Source organism: Sciurus carolinensis, chromosome X (genome assembly GCF_902686445.1).
Source record: "Sciurus carolinensis chromosome X, mSciCar1.2, whole genome shotgun sequence".
Lineage (NCBI taxonomy): Eukaryota > Metazoa > Chordata > Mammalia > Rodentia > Sciuridae > Sciurus > Sciurus carolinensis.
Window position 1 is genome coordinate 53,728,624 of NC_062232.1, and position 24,364 is coordinate 53,752,987.

Genomic DNA, 24,364 nt, shown 5'->3' on the forward strand with positions numbered 1-24,364 from the left:
GATAGAAAGGTAAGTATCATCTTAGGAGCAAACAGGGAGAATATTTTTGGCACAACGATGGCAAATTGCAAAAACTTGAAGATGGTAGAATAATGGGAGTTGGGACATTAGAGAAAATGGGGCAGAGCATGTCTGTCTTTCTTTGATTTCTGCACAAGCATTATGGACACTTTATTATGGTTGAAGTGGAAAGCTTGAGCTAAATGTAGGTTTGAAGATCAGTTAAGTAATAGAAGACTAAGTGGAGATGTATATACAGACATATACAGACACAAATAATGGAGGGTCTGAAGCCTCTGAGGAAAGGAGCTAGCTTGCAAATTTGAAGCAAACTTTGGGTATACTTGTCCTCGAGGAAAGCTTAATATATTTATTACAGCACTGTTGCTCTAACTTAAGAGGGAAATATAGGGGCTGCAGTTGAACCTTAGTGGTAGAGCACTTGCCTAACATATGTGAAGCACATATAAAAATAAATAAATAAAATAAAGGTATTGTGTTCATCTACAACTAAAAAATTTAAAAAGGGAAATACAGTAAGTAGTATAGCAAATATTGCAAATAAATAACCTGCTATTGATGGATAACTCCTATTTCTAAACCATGAGAGTGATTCTTTTCTAGGCTATTGCACTGGTTTTATAATCTGGGAGTTGGAATAAAGCTAGGATTTAAGGGGAGCAATTTGGCATAACATCTAATTTCTCCCTTTTGGCAACCTCAGAATATGTGAATGCTATGACCACTCTTTATCAGACTGCTTTGTATCCACCCTTAGCTGTGTGTGAAAGCCACCTTTATTTTTATTGCTTCAGCCCATCTCAGGATGGCAGGTACTGTCACTGCTTTTACTGCAAAGGAGACTACAGCAGACACTAAAATGAGTTGTCCAGAGTTAATGGCTTCCTTATTCAGCCACATTGTACTAAGGAGATGCTGAGGTGTAGGTCATGTGCTATAGGAGAAAAAGTAATAACTTACAAGCCAGATACACATGGGTTCATTGGGTGACCTTGAGCAAGTCACTTAATCTTCCTTGGCTTCAGATCCCTTATCTATCCCTTATCTAATGAAGATATTAGACTAGAATCCATGATATATAGATTCCCTTCCAGCACTGATGTCATGAATCAAAGTAATAGTCAAAGTTTTGTGAATGAGTTTTAATGATACTACCTTTATATAGTATTATATGGCATCTGAGAAGTTAATAAAATGAATATGTCCGAAGCACCTTGTTAAGGATAAAATATGCCAGTATTTTTATTAAACACCAAACATTTTCACAAATGTTCTTATATGTCCCTTGTGGCAGAAAGAAGGGAGTAGATATTCTTGTCTTTACCTTACTGATAAAAGAAGGAAGATGAACTTGGATAAAATGTCCACGGCCATGCCAAGTATTATATTTAGGACGAAAGTCCAAGTCTTCTAATTCCTAGCCTGATGTTCTTTGAATTTTGACCAGATCTTGTCCTTCTAAGATACTTGTTTAACACTGAACTCAGTACTAGAAGAATTATAAATTCTAAAGCAGTAGTTCTCAACCCAGTTGCATATTGGAAATTCCAAGGGAGCTTTTAAATACAGGGAGCCTGGGACCCCACCTCCAGATATTCTAATTTAATTGGTCTGAGGTTGGACCTGGCCTTTTTAAAAAAAATTCCCCAGAGTTTTCTTATGTGCAGCTAGGGCTGAAAACCACAGGCTTAAAGGAACCCCAGAAGTCTTTCATCTGTGCTTTTCATTCTTTATTAAAAAAAAAAAAAAAAACCTTCTATTAGTTCTCAACTATGGTGCTAGGACATGCTGGTGAATTGCCAGCAGTTGGTGTACCCAGAGACACACAGACACACACACACCACATACACATGTGTACAGTTATATCTATGTCAAAGTCACACTTCCTCTCTGACATTGTGATCTGCTTCCTGGGATGAGAGATGATAAGGATGAAGTTAAACCTCACGTACATGACACTGTGCTATATATGTCTTGTATATCATGACTGTTCTGTACTACCACTACCAAGTGTTTATCTAACCTCTGCTTGCTTAAAGACTAGCATAAGGGAAACTCAGTCTCACAGAGCAGCCCATTATATTCCACTTGTTGTTAGAAAGGTGTTCCTTGTTTATCTGAAATGAGTTGTCCTAGAGTTTTTGTTTTTGTGACAGGGTCTTACCAAGTTGCTGAGGCTGGCATCAAACTTATGATCCTCTTGCATTAGCTGCTTCAGTAGCTGGGATTACAGGCATGCACCTCTGTGCCTGGCTTCCCAATGGGTGTGTCAGCAATATAAAAGTCTAATTATTGTTCTTTTTAAAACAAAATTTCTTTTTTAGTTGTAGATGGACACAATGCCTTTATTTTATTTATTTATTTTTATGCAGTGCTGAGGATCCAACCCACTGCCTCACATGTGCTAGGCAAGCATTCTACCACTGAGTCACAACCTCGGCCCCTAATTATTGTTCTTTATGACAGTCCTTCAGATACAGCTTTCATATTATCTCTTTGGGTAAAATAGGGAGACACGGACAAGGTAACAGAACATTTTTAAGCATTTAGATGAATTTGTAAATGGCTGAAGGAATGTACCCAGACTACAACAATCAAGGAACCAATGTCATCCTGGTGAGGTATCTTTGGGACATGTCATAGAATTGTATCTTTGACTCTGTCTTATTGAAAACAATAAACTATTATTTTTTCACTTTTTAAAAAAAATTTGGGTACCAGACCTGGAAGTGCTTTACCACTGAATTATATCTCCAGCCCTTTTTATTTTTTATTTTGAGACAGGGTCTCGCTAAGTTGCTTAGGACCTCACTGAGTTGCTGAGGCTGGCTTTGAACTTGCAATACTCCTGCCTCAGCCTCCTGAGGCACTGGGATTACAGGTGTGCACCACCACTCCCAACTTCATTTATTTTTTATTGGTACATTATAATTATATGTAATAGTAGGATTATATCATATTCATATATGCCCATGCTCATACATAATTTGATTAATCTCATTTCTTTGTAATCTATTTACCTTTCCCTCCCTTAAAATTTTTTCTTATTAACATAATAACTATACTTGGCAAAGGTTACTAAGATTATGATGATGATGATTTTTCATGCTGGGGGTGAACCCACAGGTGTTCTACCTCTGAGTTACATCCCCAGCCCTTTTTAAATTTTATTTTGAGACAGGTTCTCTGTAAGTTCTCAAGGCTATCATCAAACTGGCATTCCTTCTTCCTCAGCTTCCCAAGTAGCTGGGATTACAGATGTAAAACACTACACCTGACTGAAAATATTAAGAGTCTTAAAAATGTACCTATTGTTCTTTCTTTGGCAGCACATATACTTAAAAAGAGTTTCTATTCTATGGCCCTATCCATTTCCTTCCTATACATGTAGGAATTTATACTAAGGAACTAGACATTGGTATGTAAATACATGTATTCATTCAATGAATCTTTCCTGAGTATCTATGTGCCATATACTCTTTCTAGGTAGTGAGAATACAACAGAAAGTCAGGTTAAGACCTTTGCCTTCATGAAGTACTTTCTTGTGGAAAGACACACACTGTGCCCAGGAAAACAAAATAATTTAGATGATGATATAGAAAAAGTAAAGGAAATATAGTTAAACCATAGAGAATGATGGGTTGGGAAAAAGAGTGAAAAGATGTATAAGATGAGATCTGAACAAAGGAGAAAGTCAGGAAAAAATCCGAGGAAGAATAGCAAATGCAAAGAGCTCAGGATGGGAATGAGCTTGGCATCTCAAGAAACAATAGAAAAGGCATGAGTAGCTAGAGTGTGTTGAGAAATAGAAAAGAGCAACACAAGGTAAAGTCAGAGGAGAAGACTGAAGGACCTTGTTAATCATGGGACAGTTTAGATTATATTTCTATACAGGGCTATCCACTGCAACATAATTTATATTAGTGAACAATTTATTTGAAAACAATCTTTAGTTGGCACAATGGCACATACCTATTACTCAGGAGGTTGAGGCAGGAGAATCAAAGTTGGAGGTCAGCCTCAGCAACTTACCAAGATCTTATCTCAAAATAAGAAAAAAAAAAAAAGAACCATGGATGTAGCTCAGTGGTAAAGCACACTTCTGGGTTCAATCCCCAAGACAGGGGAAAAACACAATCTTAATATATAACATTAGGAGATTAGTTAAATAAATTGACTTGTCCACATGATGAAATATTATAGCAATTAAAAATTGTGTTTTTGATTTTCAAATTTATTAAATTATTTATACTATCTTCATAATTGGTTAAAAAAAATAAGAAACTTATCATGGTTTCCTTTACCTTCACAACTACAGAGAATGGTGATGGTTCTCATATGAAAAACTTAGGACTTGAATTTGATTGCAAATACAGTATGAATCCACGAAGATGCTTTATTTTGTCTTGTTTTGTTTTGTTTTGTAGTTTCTAGGGATTGAATCCAGGGTCTCGCCACTTTCTACTACATCCCCATCCCTTTTAAAATTTATTTTGAGACAGGGTCTTGCTTAGTTGCTAAAACTGGCCTCGAACTTGGGATCCTCCTGCCTACCCGCAGGTAGCTGGAATAACGGGCATGAGCCACCACTGCCAGCTCCAAAGATGTAAAAAGGAAAAAAATGCAATTTGACCCTAGGCCTCATTAAGTAGACTATCAGATCCATAACAAGGAAGGTGTGTTGTCACAGTCTACTTCATGGTGGTCACACCACATTTACAGAGTTGTACTCATTTTTTGGATCTCACAATTAAAGATGAAATTTGACAAATTGGTGTGTCTCAGGGTGACAAGGGATACTTGGATTGGTAAATCATTGAGGAAACTAGGTATCTTTAGCTTTGTGAAGAATGGGCCGGGGGACCTGGGGAGTAAAAATTATGGTTAGGGTTGAGTGACTATGCCATGAAATAGGATTAAACTGATTCCAGGTCATTCTAGATGGCAAAATTGAATCCTGTGATTAAAGGTTATATAGAACTATCATCATCTCAGATAAATAGATCTTCAGATAATTAAACCAGGGATATTATATTAGAGGAGGGCTTCCTGTATCAAACCACGTTTAGATGCTCATGATGTTCCTTCTGACTCCTACCTTTCATCCTATGAGCTCTGCCACCTATCTCTTCCAGTTCAAATTATCCCAGTTTCTTCTACCATTTTCTTCTTTATTTAATTATTTTATTTTATTATTACTTTTTGGAGGGTACTGGAATTGAATCCAGGGTGCTTACCCATTGAGCCACATTCCCAGCCTCTTTTTTTTTTAATTTTGAGACAGGGTCTCACTAAATTTTCAATCCTCCTGTCTTAGCCTCCCGAGTCCTCCAGGATTACAGGCATGCTTCATCAAACTCAGCTAATTATCTTATTGTGTGTGTGTGTGTGTGTGTATGTGTGTAGTCATCGGTACTTCATTAATCCAGGCACTGGTATTGTTTCACAGTCATGTATTACTGGTGATATTTCAAATGAGGTAGCAAAACAACATCTATTTTAATCACTTAAACTTCCTATGGATAGTTTTAAAAAAATCTTACATCAGCACAAGATATTTTCAGTTACAGTAATGTTGGACTTGTAGGACAGGGTTTTACCTGCTTACATTTTTAAAAAAAATTTGTTCTAATTAGTTATACACGACAGTAGTAGTTATCTTATTTTATTAATATATATTAATTATACATATAATGGGATTTAGTTTGAAATTTTCACACAAGCATATATTGTGCACTGATCCAAATCCAACCTCCCTCTATCCACCCTCCACTCTCTTCCCCCAAGCATTTACCCTTTCCAACCTAAATTAATCACTATTCTACATTCAGGTCAACTTCTTTATTAGCTTGAACATATAAGAGAGACCATGTGGTACTTGTCTCGTCTGTGTCTGACTTACTTTACTTAACATAATGTCTGCCAGTTCCATCCATTCTACTCTTCTTCTTGTAGTGATCACTCACCTATTTTGTTAATGTCCTCTTTTTAAACATAGTTAAACAAAAAACTCAATGTGTATATAAGAAAAATATACATACAGATTAAATGGGTTTAATATAGGGGAAAAGTTTATAAGAAGGCCAGGCACACATTAATGTTAGCTATTACTATGGCAGCCTGTTTGTAATAGTGAAGAATGTCACTACCAGGAGAATGGATAAATTGCATGTTTTTAGAGTAGAACTGGAGCTAAATGTATCAACATAAAATAAGGTACCATTTATATTGCTTAAAACTTTCAGACAATGCTTTTTTAAAAACTCATATGCCGTAAAAGACATGCAATAGGGATGATAAACACCTCCAGTAATTCAGGGCACTGTTCATCCCTGGGAGGGAGGCAAATGAGGTCAGGAAAGGGTAGGAAAGGATCAGGGCAGGAAACCTCAGTTGTATCTGCATTTTACTTATTAAGGGGACAGTAGGGACATGAGTGAGATTTTTCTTATTATTATTGTTCTCTATGCTTTTGTATAAATGAAAATTTATGACACTGTAAAATGGGATCCATTATTTCAAATAGGGTCCAACTGACCAGGGTATCATGAAATAATTACTCCCCATATTTTCTGAACTCCAGATTTCTTCTTGACTATATTTGCCTTTTGACAGCCATTTCACAATGTTGACTTAGAGAGCTTGCTCACATCTCAAATCCCTAGGCCCTTTCTGTACAAACTACTTTTAAGTTAGATTTCTCTCAGTATTGTATTATATGGCTGATTTGGGGGGGGCAACCTAAATAGCAAATTTAATTTACTCCTATTTGGGTCTTTTCTTCTACTTTCAGCCCATAATTCCAACCTGTCAAAATATTTTTGGATTGCAATTCTTTTCTCTTACCTATTAATCATCCTTCCAGCTTTGTGCTATTGTTAGAGCTGATAAATAAGCCTACCTTGTAAACTGGTTTTGTGAGTTCATATTTACATATATGAAAATACTCTGAAAATTATAAAGTGCTATCAAATATAAATTATTTTATTTCATTCCATCCATTCTCTGTTAAAATATTGAATGATTAAAGTGCAAACAAAGCCTAGGCTGACACTGGACAAAATGTAGAAATGTGAGTTGGATGCAAATACAATTAGATAGATGTAAAGATATCAAGCAACTATGCTCAGTCCTTAAATATACCTAAATATACTACCATCTAGCTCACAGTTCTTCACTTTGCCCATAAAATTGTCATGAGAGTCTTTGTCAGGGCTGGGGTTGTGGCTTAGTGGTATAGCACTTGTCTAGCATGTGTGAGGCACTGGGTTCAATCCTCAGCATCACATAAAAATAAATAAAATAAAGGTCCATCAACAACTAGAAAAAATAGTTTTTAAAAAAGAGTCTGTCAATCACCTTGCATTATTACAGTATCCCTCTCACTTGTTGTTCAGTATACGATTCAAAACAGAAAATAGATTTGCCTAGCATGACATGTTCTTAGTTAAACCTGCTGTTGTTCTTGGTGATCATTATTTCTCAAAAAGAGAGGACTGAAGAGATCGAAGTTTGATACAGATAATGATACTTTCCACTTTTTTCTAGAAAGGCTTGCAAATGAAGGGAAGGCACTTTAAACTAGACTTCTAATCCTTTCAGTAATGTGTTTTTCCACAAACCTGTTTTGTAGTGTTCCTGCAAGGGTTGGTGTGGGAACAAGCAGTGTGGGTGCAGAAAGCAAAAGTCAGACTGTGGCGTGGCCTGCAGCTGTGACCCCACAAAGTGTCGGAATCGCCAGCAAGGCCAGGTAGGACCAATTCCATTTCCCCTCACCATTCCTTCCCACTTCCCACTAGTTTCCAACCTTTTTTTCTGCCTCCCGTCCTGCAACCTGGAGTCTCCCATATAACTTTTCCAACCCTTCTCCTACGCTCTATACCCAGAAAAGAGGCATTTTACTCCTCAGTCCTTTCTCCCTGCTCACCTGTCCACACACCCCCTTCAGAAACCATAGCCCTTCCCAAGTGACTCCTAGGTATGCAGTTGTAAAGTTTCTGTACACTTTCAGAGGTAGGAACAAGGAGCAGGAAAGCAGGAATTTACAAGCATTTGGACATGCAGGATCAAACTAGTCCAAAGGCTTAGCTGGAACTGTAAGAGCCACGTGCTGAGGTGGCAACTTCTAAGAAAGATCTTAATCCTTCTGATATCTTGAGCCATTAGTTATTAGACCCTTTCCATGGGAATCAGCTATTCCATGGCTCTCGGAAAAGAAAACTGATAGTCATTGTTGTGACTCTTACTGTATTGTGTAAATGTAGCTGTTCTCCTCTTTTGCTCCCAGGAATAGCAAAAATGTGCCCTGGAAAGAACAGTACTGAGCAGATCAGATCCCTGTACTTGCCTTACACCTACCTATGCCCATGGCAAAAGCTTATTGCTACAGCTTTCTATGTGACATGAAATAAATCTAGCAAGTGTCTAATGATTATTCCTCATGCATTTCTCAACCATCTACGCATGAACAGTTTTGCCACGGGTCTTCTATTAAAAGTACTTTTAAGATAGGTAAGCATCAGAGAACTAAAGCAGCAAGCTAGAGATCAAGCTAAAAATCATAGAAGTAGCAGGGACCTTATTTCCATGGGTTTTCATTTTGGTTTCTAGAGTCCTATAGTTGATTATTACATGGAAGGACCTCTGGGCTAATGGATGAGACCTGAAGGGGCTCAACCCATTTCAACCAAAGTAACTTGCTTTTTATTTATTCATATATTGGGCTTCCTCTTAGGATTTCAGTTATAAAAACTACTGGTCTAGTTCAATGCTTCCATGTTACAGAAAAGAAAACTAAAACCCAGTGATAAGAAGTGACACACTTGATTAGATGTCAGACTTTCTGACTCTTAATCTAAGCCTGTTTCCATGACAACAGGCTATAATTCTAATCCAAGTTCTACACAGAGTCACCTTGTTACCTAAGCAACTTCTCTCCTGGGCATAGTTTTCTTACCTGAAAGGAATACTAATACAGGCAACACCCTATAGAAGTGCTATTATAGATTATAGAGAGGAGAAGTTTAATCAAAGAAATGACCAAGACTTGGCCTTGTTTTAAATCTTGCTTTGTGACATGTCCTGTGTTGCTATCCTGCTCAGACCTTTACCTTCAGAGGCTACCCCAAGCATTGCTTCATTCATTCAGGGACAGGGCATGTCAAGCCCTATGACCTCCCCAGGCATGGTCTCCCTAAGACTTGCTTAGACTGAACAGTCAAGCTTAGACTGATCAGAGCTGGGACTTCCCTGGTTGAAGAACATACTGATTTTGTAACCCTGGTAGCCAAATTTAGCATATGCCTGTCTGGCTGATCCTCAGGATAGCTTGGGCATTGTTGAACGGACCCAGGATTCCGAAGGCTCCTTCAAATTGGAGGATCCCACAGAGGTGACCCCAGGATTGAGCTTCTTCAACCCCGTCTGTGCCACTCCCAACAGCAAGGTAGGTGGGTTATAAGACAGGCACTAGAAAAGTATATTAGCATCCATTGCTGCATTAGCTATGATAGAGTCTGATTTGAGAAAAGTATAATCCATTTTCTGGGAACTGGGAATTGGGCATTGACTAGAGTGGTTTGTTTATTTAATAGAGCAATCTTAGGGGATTCCATGTATTACTGGGAGTTTGCTGAGCATTTGTCATGCCCCTTTCCAAGGTCTATGCAAACTTGTGTCTGTCCTTCCTAGATCTTGAAAGAGATGTATGATGTGGAGCAGGTGCTATTAAAGAAGGTTCCAGCTCTGCCCTCTTTGGACCTCCCAGAACTGAAACATACAGCAACAGAAACCCAAGAAAATAAGGCTCCAGGGAAGAAAAAGAAGCGCGCTCTGGCCAGTAATACCAGCTTCTTCTCTGGTTGCTCCCCTATTGAAGAAGAGACCCACTAAAACTGGAGTGACCATCACTACTCCATTTGCCTTAAGAGACATTTTCAGGTTGCAGCCAGCAGGGGTTTTCTAATGACTTCTCTGGAATTTAGATTGCTTGCTATTAAGAAAAAAGGCAGAATAATACTGAAGAGAAGGGGAACCTTGTTGAATGCTGGCCCTCAGGCTTCAGCCCCTGTCCCAGACTACTACTCTTTCTTCTCCAGAAGGTGCTAAGACACCTCCTGAAGAGAAAAACCAACTGACCTTCCAGTGACTCATCAGGAACCAGTCCTCAGCACAATCTAGCTCTTTTTATTTGTGAGTAGTTATGGCTCTCTCCTGATGAAGATGAGGCCAAGGCTTTCCCCTCTAGATTGTCTCAGCTTAATGGAGGAGGCTGGCCCAGGATGGAGGCCTGGCTCAAATTCTTCACCCCACCTCAGGGATGGGGCTGGAACCTTAATTTCCCTGACTGAATTTTAAGTGTTGTAACAGGACCCTCAATTGTCTTCCATGTTACTTAATGAATAAAATATTTTTAAATGTTAAGTAAATAAACAAAAGTTAACCCATCTACTGTTTGGGAAGATCCTTCGGTGCTCAATGGAGAAACAAAATTCAATCTGTATTCCCCAGCCCCTAAGAAAGCTGTAAGGAGATTGATCAAATGTTACTGAACCTACCTTTTGGGGCAAGTTGCTTACCATATTTTTTCTTTTTTACAGTGCTAGGGAATGGAACCTGGGGCCTCACATGTGCCAAGCATGTGAGCTACCACTGAGCTACACCACCAGCCCACCCTGTTTTTTTGTGTAGCTAATCCTCTCTTTCCCAGAGGATTATGATTACAATATTGTATCTATTTTTTAATTTTTTTAGTTGTTGATGAACCTTTATTTTATTCATTTATCAATATGTGGTGCTAAGGCTTGAACCCAGTGCCTTGCACATGCAAGGCAAGCGCTCTACCACTAAGCCACAACCTCAGCCCACAATATTTTATCTTATATTACTTTGCTACCCTAAGAAATTGGAGGGGCTGGGGAGATAGCTCAGTCGGTAGAGTGCTTGCCTTGTAAGCACAAGGCCCTGGGTTCGATCCCCAGCACCCAAAAAAAAAAAAAAAAAAGAAAAGAAATTGGAATAACAGTACTAAGGCCAGTGGCCTGACCTCCACTCTAGACCCGGCCTGCCTCCAGATCTGGGAGGAAGAAACCACATTTAATAAGCATCTCCGTGTTCCCGCCACAATTTTATTTGCTCCTCACAAAAAATGCTCAAGATAGAGAGAGGACCTTATTTTGCTGATGAGGAAAGAGTGTGTTAGTCAGCTTTACAGCAGAGATAATCCGTCTCTGAAGACATTATTTTAGCCCAGTTTCAGAGGTTCTAGTGCATAGTTTGTTGGTCCCATTTGCTTTGGGGCCTGTAATAAGGCAGTATATCATGGTGGAAGCACATGGCAGAGCAAAACTGCTCACCTCATGGCCAGAATGCAAAAAAGAGGAAGAGGTGAGAGCCCCACTCTCCCCTTCAAGGCCACACTCTCAATGAACTGAGGACCTTCCACTAGGCCCCACCTCTTAAAGGTTCCACATCTTCTCAAACAGTGCCACAGGTTGGGAACCAAGTCTTTAACACATGGGTCTTTGAGAAACATTTCAGCTCCAAAGTATAGCACTGAGGTACCAGAAGTTAGGTAACTTATCTAGAATTATAAAGTTTGAAATAACAGAGCTAAGACCTGAACCCATCTGTTGTGTGCCTTTTTTTTTTTTTTTTTTTTTTTTGGTGCTGGGGATTGAACCCAGAGACACTTCACCACTAAGCCACATCCCCAGCCCCTTTTAATATTTATTTTGAGATATGGTATCACTAAGTTGCTTAAGGTCTTGCTAAGTTGCTGAAGCTGGCCTCAAATTTGTGATCCTCCTGCCTCAGCATCCTGAGTCACAGGGATTATAAGTATGCACTACCACACCCGGTTGAAGTGTGACTTTCTAATGCCCTGCAGCCCAATTTCTTGGTGTGGGACCACACTGCTGTTCAGTTCCAGGACAGAACAGTGCTGGCTACTTGCTTTCTCCTTTGAGAGTGTTCTCCACTGCTTAAACTAAAAGGGTGCCAGTCCTTGAATGTCATACACAGACCCCTGATTGGACTTGTAGACTTTTGGGGGTTCACAAGCCCAGGGATTCATATTTGTGCATATTGAATCCCAGTTACCCTTCTTACAAAGCTCCCTCACCATCCCCAAGAACTTAAAACCTGAGACTCTAGAATTCACCACAGACTAAGCAAAGGAAATTGAACAACAACCTGCCTAAAATGAAGCCTGCAGAGGACTGGGTGACCCACTGGCCCTCCCTGGCCTCCTGCCAGCGAGCAGCCCTGTTTCTCTTTGCATTTTAATTCCGAGGGAGCAAGGGAGCCTCTGCCATTGCCAACTAGAGCCTCTGGATACAATGGGAAGGCAGAGAGGGAGGGGGCCAGTTCTTGGCAGAAGAGAGCCAGTCTTCCTTCTCACTGTTTGAAATCCAGTGCATGTAGGGGGAGGGGGGAGCCAGCTTATCCCCAGAGGAAATATCCTTTCCCACCAACACTGTGCTAGCCTCTGGACCTCAAGTCACTGCATCAGCCAGAATGCAGAGATGGTCAGCCATCAAAACAGCCCCAGCCCCAATCTACACCAACCTCTGTACTTTACACTAAGTTGGCTCAACAACTTGCTTGTCCACTCTCTCCTGCTGATGCTAGAGTAACAGCATCTTCTGTATGTGTTCATCTTCCAAAAGCCTGAGACTTCAACACACTATACACTCCTCACAGTGATTCATGGAAAGAGATTTGATGCTCTGGGGACATGGCAGTAGGAATGATACCAAGTCGCAGCATGACCTGAATGGACATCTTGCGTGGAGTGGCTAGCCAAGGAGCAGGCTGCTGTCACCCCAGATCTACAAGGCCCCTAGGGACCCCTGGTCCAGAAACAGGGCAACCTGTTACCCAGAGTTCAGGAAGTAGCTTGCAACTGCAGGTCTTAGAGATATACCTTGCAAAACTAGAAGTAGGAGCCCAAGAGGGAAAGGAGGCTAATGAATCAAAGCTATACACCCAGGGAGCTTGAGACTGGATGCTAGACTTCCTCACGCAAGCGCGTTTCCAGGGGGCTGGCAGGGCCCCTTCTCACTGCCAAGTTGCAAAGTTGTGTGGTCACCTCCCCCCTTCCAGCCTCCCCCTGCCGCTTGTGCCCTCAGCCCTCGCCTCCCTGAGCCAGGACAAAGCCCCGGCAGTGACTGGGAGGGGAACAGGAGGAGGGACAGAGGGATGAGGAAGGCTGCACAAAGGAATTCCTCACCCCAAGCCCCCTGACCGCCAGCGAGTAAAGAAGCAGATCTGCTCTCCCTCCCACTTGCTTCCTCCTGTCTTCCCACCCTGGCCGAGCCAGGCCATAGAGCAGCGGCAGGCCTTGGAAGAGGACCTTCACATCCTCCTGTAGGTGGCAACAGTGCCACCTGTTTGACCGGTGGGGCTGAGCCAAGGACTGGAAGAGGGAGGAGGCAGACAACTCGGAGTGGAGCTGGGAAGCAGTGCAGAGCAGTGCAGAGCAGAGAACAGAGCAGAGCTGCCGCTGAGATAAGGTGTGAGGGCTTGGGAAGGCTGGGGGCTACAGGCGGGAGCTGGGAGGCGAAGACTGGCTCCACTGGGTAATGATCGGGATCCACGGATTGGGCAGAACCCCTGTCGGATCCCCTGCTTGGGGTTTTCAGGCTGCTCAGATCCTGATCCCATCCTACAGGTAGCTCCTGGAGGGAGGTGGGACTCTGGAAGACGGTCTGGGTTACAGGGGTAGGACCTCAGGGGAGGCAAGAGGTATGGACTGAGCCCAGAACAGAATACAACAACCCAGTCCTGGGATGGGGAAAGGCAGGGCCCTTCCTTTGGTTTGGCTGACTCCTGGGAATGGGCTGAGGGAGCGGGGAGAGATTTCTTTCCCCAAGTCCGGCCCCCCACCCCTCCAACCCCTACCCATCCCTCCTTTCCTAAGGTGAGCATAGAGTAAAGCGGTCAGTTTCAGGAACAGCCACACCCATCCTCCCTGAAGAGGCCCAGCCACTGTGTTTCCCGAAGACTCCACAGCCTCAGGGGAGCCTAGATGACAAGGAGTCCTCTTCCTTAGGCCACACACACTCATATTGGATGTGTTCAAGGGCTCCTTCACATACTCCAAGTCATCTAGAAATCCATTCATATTGACAGCCACTAGTGCACACACACATATATATGCTAACACAAATTGCACACACTCTCATGTAGAATCGTAATCACATATCCAGCCCAGTTAGAGGATCAGCCAGACCCAGAAGTCCAAGGCATAAGGATCCCCTGCCCCAAGACAACCACACCCCCCACACATACCTTTGCCCTCTGTGTGTTGTACTTTCACCGAAGCTAACTCAGAGGGTGGGGCGGGGAAGGCGGGGACTGGGTTTCTGGTTGGGGGGTGTGACTGGGCAGGATGACTGGGCAGGAAAGGACAAGACTAGGGTGGGAGGGCTCGGATTTTCTAGAAGTGTGCAGGAACAAAAATGATTCCTTTAGAAGGCTGGAAGTGACCCAGGCAACCTGTTCCCCCTCAAAGCTTTCTCTTATTGGCAGTGCCCCCTACCCCCTGGGAAGTGGACACAGAGAATCTTTCAGTCAGGGCTTTGTGGTTTGTACAATCTCTGTATCCATAGCAACTAGCCAACTAGCTAGGCCTCCCTTAGCCCCAGGTCAGAGCTGGAACCTCTGCTTCAGGTTACTCTTGCTTCCTGGGCTGGAAGGTAACTCAACATGGGGCTGCCTCTAACTTGGCCAGATCTGCCTCAACTTGCTGAACTGAGTTTGCCCCTCCCTGGGGCAGTTTTCCTGAGTTTCCACTCTGGGCAAGCACTCCAACCCCAGAAATGGATGCTGTTAAATAGGGAGGAGCTGGAGAGAGTGGGTATGCATTCTGCCTGCAAAGAGGTTGGACCTCCTGGGTGTCCCACTGACCTTCCAGGTACGGAGAATCAAGGGGTAGAATGACCCCAGAGACTTTTTACAAGGCATGGAGCCAGAGTTGTTCACCTCATACAATCCAGCACTCTGGGCCTACCCCATGACCTCCCTCTGTTGCCAAGAAGTGGCCCAGGACTCTGCCCCTCCCACGGGCTCCTCAGATGCCTGGGAGGGAGGCTGGGATCTGCCCTCTGCCAGGGTCCCTGATGGCCGAGTGTCCCTTCCCCCAGGCCTTCACCATGGCCCCTGGCTGCTGCTCCGTCTGGGCCCGCTGCCTCCACTGCCTGTATAGCTGCCACTGGAGGAAATGCCCCAATGAGAGGATGAAAACGAGCAAGGTGGAGTAGGAATGGGGGAGGGAGGCTGGAAGGCAGAAGGCAGAGGCTGATCGGAGGGGATAAGGAGGCTAATTGTACTCCGAGGCAGCTGGGAGGAAGGGGTTTTTCTCTCCCCAGGAAGAAAATCTCCCTCAAATATGGAAAGAGCAACCCAGAGCAGAGCAGCCCAATGCGTGGCAGGAAGCTCTCTTGAGCTGCCATCCACTGGGGACTCTGAGTGCAAGATGGGGATCCATCATCTGTGAGCTTCTCTCCTGCCCCTTTGCAGTGCGACTGTATCTGGTTTGGCCTGCTCTTCCTCACCTTCCTCCTCTCCCTGGGCTGGCTGTACATCGGGCTCATCCTTCTCAATGACCTGCACAACTTCAATGAGTGTGTCATGGGCCCCACCCTTTCCTCAGCATATATGTCAACCGATTCCCCTCCCTGGGGACCCCTGGGTGTTCAACCTTCACCATTGGTCATTGACCAGCCCTAGCTCTCCTGCTATCCAACCTTTTTAGAAAATTCCTCCATGAACTCTCCCCAATCCTTGGAGCCCCTGGTCCCATGAAGGGCTTTCCCTCACTCCCTTCTGGTCCTCCTGGATCCACCCACCCCAAATCCCCTCAGATCACTATTGACAGTCCTTCCCCCACTTGGACACCTCCTTCTCCCCTTCCACAGATTCCTATTCCGCCACTGGGGACACTGGATGGACTGGTCCCTGGCATTCCTGCTGGTCATCTCTCTACTGGTCACATATGCATCCTTGCTATTGGTGGGTCTAGGGATAACCAGCCTACACCCAACCTCAGTCCTTTTTCCTGCTTACCTCTACCCTCTCATTCTCATCCTGGCCACTGAAGGGAGGGGCCTGATTCTTGGGTGGGAGGGAGGGAGGTTCCAGACTGTAAAACCCTTTATAGTGACCTTGCCCTGCTCTTGGCACCTCCTAAGTCCTACTACCTTCTACCCACAGCTCCTGGCCCTGCTCCTGCAGCTCTGTGGACAACCTCTGCATCTGCACAGTCTCCACAAGGTAGAGTGAGGGTAACAGTGAGTGGGAGAGGAGACCACTGGGCTGAGGGCTTGGCTGGCTGTTTTCTGAAGACTTCATTTCTTAAAATTTGTTCGGTTTAGATATACATGAGAGTAGAGTGTATTTTGACATATTATACATACATGGAATATAACTTAGGATCCCATTCTTGAGGTTGTACATTATGTGGCATTTCATTGGTTGTGTATTCATATTGAAGACTTCATTTTTATATCCATGGAGTCAAGTTCAAGTCCTGAAACCCAGTAAATATTTATTGAGTCAAAGAAGGAAAATCGATGTGTCAGAGGAAGGGAAGGATCCTTCCTCAACAGAGTGAGGGGGTAGCCAAGATAACCAAAAGTTCAGGTTGACAAAAAGGGACCCATTCATCCCTGACCCTTCAGGTGCTGCTGCTCCTCATTATGCTTCTTGTGGCCACTGGCCTTGTGGGACTGGACATCAAATGGCGGCAGGAGTGGCATAGCTTACGTCTGTCACTGCAGGTGAGTGGCAGATCTCCAGTGGATGCCTCGACCTATGGCCAGTCCCAGAATATACTACTCCCTGGTCCCCCCAAACTGCAGGTGCCTCTGAACTCCAACAGTCAGGCCCTAAGAGAGAAGGGAAAGGGGCACTAGGAAGAAGAGCCCTGCTCACAAGCTCTTATTCACAGGCCACAGCCCCATTCCTTCATATTGGAGCAGTCGCTGGAATCACCCTCCTGGCCTGGCCTGTGGCTGATACCTTCTACCGTATCCGCCCAAGAGGTGCCAACTATAATCCCTACTCATTCTCATTGGCTACTAGTGCTTCTGCCTCCTGTCGCTCACCTAGTTCGTTGTACCTGCACTCTGCCTTCTCCCTAGAGCTCCACCAATGCCCTTTCTCCAAAGTCTGTCCCTATTCCCAACAGGTCCCAAGATTCTGCTACTGCTCCTATTTTCTGGAGTTGCCCTGGTCGTCTACATGGCCCCCCTATTCATCTCCTCACCCTGCATCATGGAACCCAGAGATTTACCCGCTAAGCCTGGGCTGGTGGGACACCGAGGGGCCCCCATGGTGAGTAATGGGCAGGATTCTGGGAGAGCAAGGAGGATCAACTCCTCTCCACTGCAGGGACCAGGTCTGTAGGTCCCCAAACTCCTACCCTTCCCGGCTACCACCTCTCTTTCCCAGCTGGCCCCCGAGAACACCCTGATGTCCCTGCGGAAGACAGCAGAATGTGGAGCTGCTGTGTTTGAGACTGATGTGATGGTCAGGTGATGGAGGGTGGGGCTCAGATGATCTGGGGGCTGAGGGACACAGGGGAGGAGCTCAGAAAAAAATGAACAGCTCCAAAGCTTGGCCCTCTGATGCCCCTTATGCTCTTAGCTCCGACGGGGTCCCCTTTCTCATGCACGATGAACAGCTGAGCAGAACCACGGATGTAGCCTCTGTGTTCCCAGCCCGAACCACAGCCCACAGCAGTGAATTTTCCTGGGCTGAACTGAAGAGACTCAATGCTGGGGCCTGGTTCCTAGAGGTGAGGAGAGCATCTGAGAAGAGGCAGCCATCTGCAGGGACACTTGGAGAGGGCAGAGTTCAATTCACTAATAAGCATCTGCTGAGTCATGTACTAGCCAGTAAGAACACAGTGTCTGCCCTCAAATCACTCCCACTAGGAAGAAAGAGCACAGGCACCAGGCAAGTAGAATAGGAAGTCTAGAAAAATAAAAATATTTACCTTGGCTGTGCAATTGCCTATAATCCCTGCTAGCCAGGCACAGTGGCACATGCCTGTAATCCCAGCAACTAGGGAGTCTGAGGTAGGAGGTTTGCAAGTTGGAGGTCAGCCTGAACAATTTAGCAAGACCCATGTCTGGAAAAAAAAAAGGGTTGGGGAGGCGTTGAGGACATATTTCAGTGGTAGGGTGCTTGTCTAGAATATCCAAGGCTCTGGATTTGATCCCCAACACCACACACACACACACACACACACACAAGCATACACACACACAGGCCAGGGGATGTAGCTCAGTGGTAAAATGTCCTCTGAATTCAAAAAAAGTGAGGGAGGAATCTAATCCTAATTACTCAGGAGGCCAAAGTGGGAGAATTGCAAATTCAAGGCTAGCCTGGGCAACTTTGCAAGACTCTGGTTCGAAATAAAAATTTTAAGAAGTGGTAGATCATTTGCCTAGCATACATGAAGCCCTGGGTTCAATTCTGAGTACTGAAATTTTTTTTTTGTCCTGGACAGAGAGGAGAGCAAGAAGTCACTGGCAGGGCAGGTGTGGGAGCAAATCAGGAATGTATTCACACAGGAGAGGATGTGTGAGCAGCAAGTGACATGAAAATTTGCTCATAAGATGGGTAAAACAAAGATAGGGAATTCTTTTTGCAGTATTGGGGGTGGAACCCAGGACTTTATACATGCTAGGCAAACACTGAGCTACACCCCCATACCTGGGGACAGGGAATTCTAGTCAGAAGGAAAGGCATGTAATAAAGGCCAGAAGTATGAAAAAGTGTGTTCCCAGAGAACAAAAAGTGGCTCAATAATTGGGAGATATGATTCATAGGAGTGGTGAGAAGCAGAGGCTTAGTCTTGAAGGACTTTGAATGCCAGACTCAGAAGTGTGGACATCATTCCCATAGGTGGCAAAAATGTTTAAAAAGATATTTTGTTTTTCAGGTCCTCTTTTTCTGATTATAAAAGTAATACTTGTTTGTTGTAAAAAAAATAATTAAAACATCAGAGAATCCAGAAATCAAAGTTTCTCATAATTCAACCCATCTGAAATAGTCACTGTTCACAGTTAGATATATATATATATATATATATATATATATACACATACATATATATTTGCATATATATGTATATATATATACACATATATATTTGCATATATTTTACATAAATAGGATCATGACACAGACTTGCAATTTGGGTTTTTATTTTTGTAATTTTTAAAAATTTATATATGATGGCATATCAGACTGATTAGGAACAAGTGAGGTTTGAATTTGAGTCCTAGCTCCACCACTTACTAGCTATGTGACTCTGTGCAACATTCTCAGCCTCTATTTCCTCCTTTGAACATTGGGAATAATAACAGCACCTACCCTTTAGGGTTATTGGAAGGATTAAGTCAGTTCACACACATGAAGTACTTGGAACACTGTCTTACACATAGTAAGTACTCAGTACAAGTGTTAAATAGCTAACTCTATCCATGTCATCAAATAGGAAGAGAGGTCATTCATTGATCATAAGGGAAGGCAAGCAGAATGGCAGGGTCTTGGGACAGCTACTGGGGGAATGTGGAGCAAATCAAGAGCAAGTGAAGGGTTTGCTAAGCACTACTGAGCAAAAAACAGGACAACAGTACTCAGCACTCCACATACTGTGCTCGCTTGTGGCAGCACTCAGGCCCCCATTCTAGGGATGGAGGAGACAGTTGAGGAATTGGATCAGACTTTGGAAATTGTAGGGCAGGTGGATCAGGATGGGAGTTGACAGCACTGTGGAAAAATAATTAAAGCTGTGGCTAGACAATGGGTGGGGATGTAGGTGCAAACAGAAAGAGGCTGAAGGACTGGAAGGAAATCAGAGGCTCAGGATCCCAGAGGTCTCCATGAGGCTGAATAAAAGGTGTAATAAAAGAAAAGGAAGTTAGGAAACTAGAAGGTGTGTAATTGAAATCAAAGAATAAGGTATCAGATAGTCTGGAAGAAAGCCACTGTTCAGAGAAAGACAGACCCTGGTTCAGAGGGGGCCAGAAGTTGGACATCAAGTAGGAGATATAAGTGAAGATGGTGAGGATGAGGGCAACCTGGAGACCTCTTATGGTGTTGAAATAATTTTCCTTTCTTATAGAGGCAGCCCTTCTGGGGGGCCAAGCAGCTATCAGGCCCTGATCGGAAAGAGGCTGAGAATCAGGCAGTACCAGCATTGGAAGAGCTATTGAAGGAAGCAGCAGTCCTCAACCTTTCCATCATGTTTGACTTGCGCCGTCCTCCACAAAACCACACATATTATGACACCTTTGTCAACCAGACATTGGAGACTGTGCTGAGTGCAGGGGTGCCCCAAGCCATGGTGATGTTGTCAGGGCTCCCAAGGGACCCCATTTGCCCCCTTTTCCTACCCTGCCTACCTTAGGCCATGATGATGATTTGGAGGCTGCCCCCACCCACTCACACGCCCTATTCAATGGCCAAACCTCTCTGCCCCTGCCCCTGTCCCAAGATTTCCTAGGTCTTCCTCACCTTCATGCCCATCTTCCCTAAACCACAGGTCCTTTGGCTACCAGATGAAGATCGGGCTAATGTCCAACAGCGTGCACCCAGAATGCGCCAGATATATGGACAGCAAAGAGGCAACAGAACTGAGAGGCCCCAGTTTCTCAACCTTCCCTATCAAGACCTTCCACTGTTAGATATCAAGTGAGTGCCAGAGAAAGGAACTGAGGGGATCCAAAGTTTTACTGCTAGAGAACCAATGCAGAGAGGGTCAAGGTTATTCACTTATTCACTCATATATTTGTCAAACACTTGCTGTGTATCAGGTAGTAGTTATTGTAGGTTTTGGGGACACAAACATGAATAAGATAGAGAAGGTCCGTTCTTTGATGGAGTTTATGTACTAGTGAAAAAGACAGACAATAAGCCACTTGAAATACATGCATATTGAATAGTGATAAGTGAAGAGAAAATAGGCAGATGCAGTAGTCACTGGGGCTCAGAATAAGGAGATGGTGCCATAAGGAAGGGTTGCTACATTAGGAAGAGTGGCTAAAGAAGTTATTTCTGAGCCAAGAACTGAGTGGTCACATAGAGCTAACTATGAGAAGAGATTCAGAGAAGCATGGATAGCAGACTAATGAGCAAGGTGAAGTTGAAACTAGAGAGATAGGCAAGGGAAAAGTTGGGTAGGGCCTTGTAGACCATGAGAAGTACTTTAGCTTTTATTCTACACTGAATGGATCAGTTTAAGAGACGATGAATCCAAAAGAGAGTAAGAGATGGGAGTGTTCCAGATGTGAAACAGGTCTCAGAAGGTGACCAAGCTGGTAAAAATGATGGACTTCAAAGCATGAGGTTGCCAAGGGCTCATAATGTCCTTGTGCTAAAATTTTAAAAAATAATGTGAACTAAATGATGGCTTAGTTATCATAAGTGTTTCAAGGACCTTTCTCTAAATTGTCACCATGGAGGGAGATATGACATAGAAACCTGCACCTTAGTCTTGTCCTGATCAATGTTGACTGCTGATTATGTTTCCAAAACATATGTATTGTTAATGAATACACTGATGATGGAATCAAATCCTGCAAGGGTATGTGCTCTAAAATGATGGGCCAAACCTATCAAGATGAAACATAAAAGGGATGCCAGACACACTAGCACATGCCTGTAATCCCAGTGACTAGGGAGGCTGAGGTAGGAAGATCACACGTTTGAGTCCAATCTGGGCAATTTAGTGTCACTCTGTCTCAAAAAGTTAGAAAATGATTAAAAGTTCTGGGAATGTAACTAGTGGTACAATACCCCTGAGCTCAATCTTGGGTACTGTAAAAATAATAACAATGATAATAATTTCAATAGCACAAACACAAGAGAGAAGACACTGGCATCAGCAGGAATGTGTGGAATAGACCAGGGATTTGACTAAACAATGGGTATAGTGAGTCATGAGATGAAATTGCCAGAGGCTATTCTGAGTCTGGGCTGCCCTCATACAGGCATAGTATCCAGAGGCAGGAGGAAATAATTTTGCTTTACTCAAAGCTGGCCCAAGCTAATCCAAGCTACTCAGGAGGCTGAGGCAGGAGGACTGCAAGTCCTCAGCAGCTTAGTGAGGCCTTGTCTCAAAATAAGGAGTAGCTGGGTGCGGTGGAGCACGCCTGTAATCTCAGCGGTTTGGGAGGCTGAGGCTGGAGGATCATGAGTTCAAATCCAGCCTCAGCAACTTAGCAAGTCCTAAGCAACTCAGTGACTCAGTGAGAAGACCCTTTCTCAAAATAAACTGTAAATAAGGTCTGGGGATGTGGCTTAGTAGTTAAGCACCCCTGAGTTCAATCCCCAATAGCAAAAAATAAAAATTAAAAAATAAAAATAAAAAAATAAAAAGGACTGGAGATGTAACTCAGTGGGAAAGCACATCTGGGTTCAATCCCCAGTACCAAAAAAAAAAAAAAAAAAAAAAACAGCTGGTTCAAGCCTGTTTGGGAGTATAAGTGTTCAGAAGTTGGCTCTATATTTTCAGAGGAATATTGATAAACTGGAGTAAGGTCAGATTTAGAAAGTCATGTAGAGGGAAGGAATTACTCCAGGTGCCAGGAGTAATGATTGGAGGAAATGGGGCTCTTGGGCCTGGAGAAGAGAAGGATCAGCGAGATATCACCTGTGTTCCTCAGACCTCCAATGGGCTATCATGTGACAAATGGGAGAGATATATTTGTGCGACCCCAGACAGCAAAACTAGGACTTGTGGATGGAATCCACCAAGAGATTGAGTTCATCTATGCAAAGAAAGTCACCTTTGGTCAGAGGCTGCTATGCAAAGTTAGAACTGATACTCACAGCATCACTGTAGATTCAAACAACACAGGAGACTACCTCCCATGCCTCCTGCACCACTGTTCTGGATGTTCTCTGTCTCTTTCCCACTTCTACAGGGCACTGCATCAGGATAATGTCTCCGTGAATCTATTTGTAGTGAACAAACCCTGGCTTTTCTCCCTGCTTTGGTGTGCAGGAGTGGATTCAGTCACCACCAATGATTGCCAGCTGCTTCAGCAGATGCATTACCCCATCTGGCTTATTGTAAGGCTTTAGGACTGTCAATGCTCTTCTTCTCTCTGTTCTCCTTAACCCTGTCCCTCACTTCCTTACTTATTTCCCCCCATACATTACCCTTGGGATCTGACCACTGACAAGAGCCCTTTCCTATTTCCATAGTCGCCTCAAACCTATTTAATGATGTGGATCATTACCAACTGTGTCTCTACCCTGCTTCTTGTGTGGACCTTCCTCCTCCAGGGGTGAGTGTTTTGTGGGTCCTTACATTCTGGGTCTTTACTTTTCCCAGGCCACTGGTCATAGTACTGATTCTGACCCATACGTGCTACCTGGGCCTTGGGGTTTGGTCTGTTTGGTTCCTTTAAGGTTCTTAGGTCCTTTCTTAAGCCACCAAATTGGTTTGAACCTGGGAAAAGCAAGTTTGGGGATCCCAGGGTCAGAAGGTCCTGCTTGAAGCTGGCTGAACTCACAATGGAAACCTTTTCTCCCTGTAGGAGATGTGCTAATGAAAGAGAGAGAACTGGTAAGAATGCCACCACCTCATTTTCTACTTCTAACCTTCTCCTTGCTCGTCCCTATATGACCCACCCTCTCCCCACCTCCCCAGGTTTAGAAACAACAGTGCTGTTGACCAGGATCAATAATGTCATGACAGATTGAATGCCCTGCCCTGGCCTCCCATCAGCTGGTGTCCAAGGCCTGTCTTCATTGGTCAATTGCAAGGGTGGAAGAGGGACTGAAGAGGAATACTCTGGGGTAGTGTGTTGTGGTATGGGGGGAATTTGGCCAAAAGGAGGTTTTGAATCAGGAGGGCCCTCTGCCCAGTTGGTGGGCATGCCTCAAACTGCCATGGAATCTGCTCCCCTCAGCATTTTTATCTGAGATGGTTGGGAAAACAGTGAGTCATGAGAAGTTTCTCCCAAACTGAAACTAGATTGAGGAAGTAAAAGGAAGGTTGCCAAGATAATGTTTCAGACTTGTGTCCATGTGTTTTTGCATTGAAGGCATGGGTGTGTCAGGGTGTCACAGCTTAGAACAGTGACGGAAAGTGACCTCTCCTGGAGAACTCTAAGATGATGGAGACATGGTCCCCACTCAATGCAGTATCTCACCTGACCCTTGTGATTTAGCTGTTATTCTGCTTAGAGCCCATCTCGATATGTAATTATGTGCCTACATGTAGCTTTTTTCTGGAAACAGCCTTTTCTTCAAGACTAGACGGTTCCTGTATCTTGTCTGTCAATCTGTTACTCAATGAATTTATTTCCCATTTGG

The 24,364-nt window shown here is 43.8% G+C and overlaps 2 protein-coding genes across 3 annotated transcripts in view; both read left to right on the top strand.

Annotated features, from left to right (window-relative positions):
- The window catches only part of Kif4a (kinesin family member 4A), a 127,713-nt gene extending 117,255 nt beyond the window's left edge, over positions 1–10,458 (top strand). The window contains 3 exon segments of the mRNA XM_047536619.1: positions 7,656–7,772; positions 9,345–9,467; positions 9,713–10,458. Of these exon segments, the coding sequence (XP_047392575.1) occupies positions 7,656–7,772; positions 9,345–9,467; positions 9,713–9,913 (441 nt within the window). The 3' untranslated portion in view covers positions 9,914–10,458.
- A 2,811-nt stretch (positions 10,459–13,269) lies between these two features.
- On the top strand, positions 13,270–24,364 carry Gdpd2 (glycerophosphodiester phosphodiesterase domain containing 2). Of its 2 annotated transcripts, XM_047536620.1 has the most exons (16): positions 13,270–13,536; positions 15,169–15,276; positions 15,545–15,648; positions 15,943–16,036; positions 16,238–16,297; positions 16,705–16,803; positions 16,974–17,067; positions 17,214–17,359; positions 17,477–17,559; positions 17,672–17,822; positions 20,163–20,384; positions 20,583–20,731; positions 22,966–23,113; positions 23,249–23,331; positions 23,584–23,612; positions 23,697–24,364. In XM_047536620.1, the coding sequence occupies exons 2-16, from the start codon at positions 15,178–15,180 to the stop codon at positions 23,747–23,749; spliced, it is 1,614 nt and encodes a 537-aa protein (XP_047392576.1). In that variant the 5' UTR covers positions 13,270–13,536; positions 15,169–15,177; the 3' UTR covers positions 23,750–24,364. The 2 variants fall into 2 exon arrangements, with proteins under 2 accessions (XP_047392576.1, XP_047392577.1); XM_047536621.1 differs by lacking the exon at positions 15,169–15,276.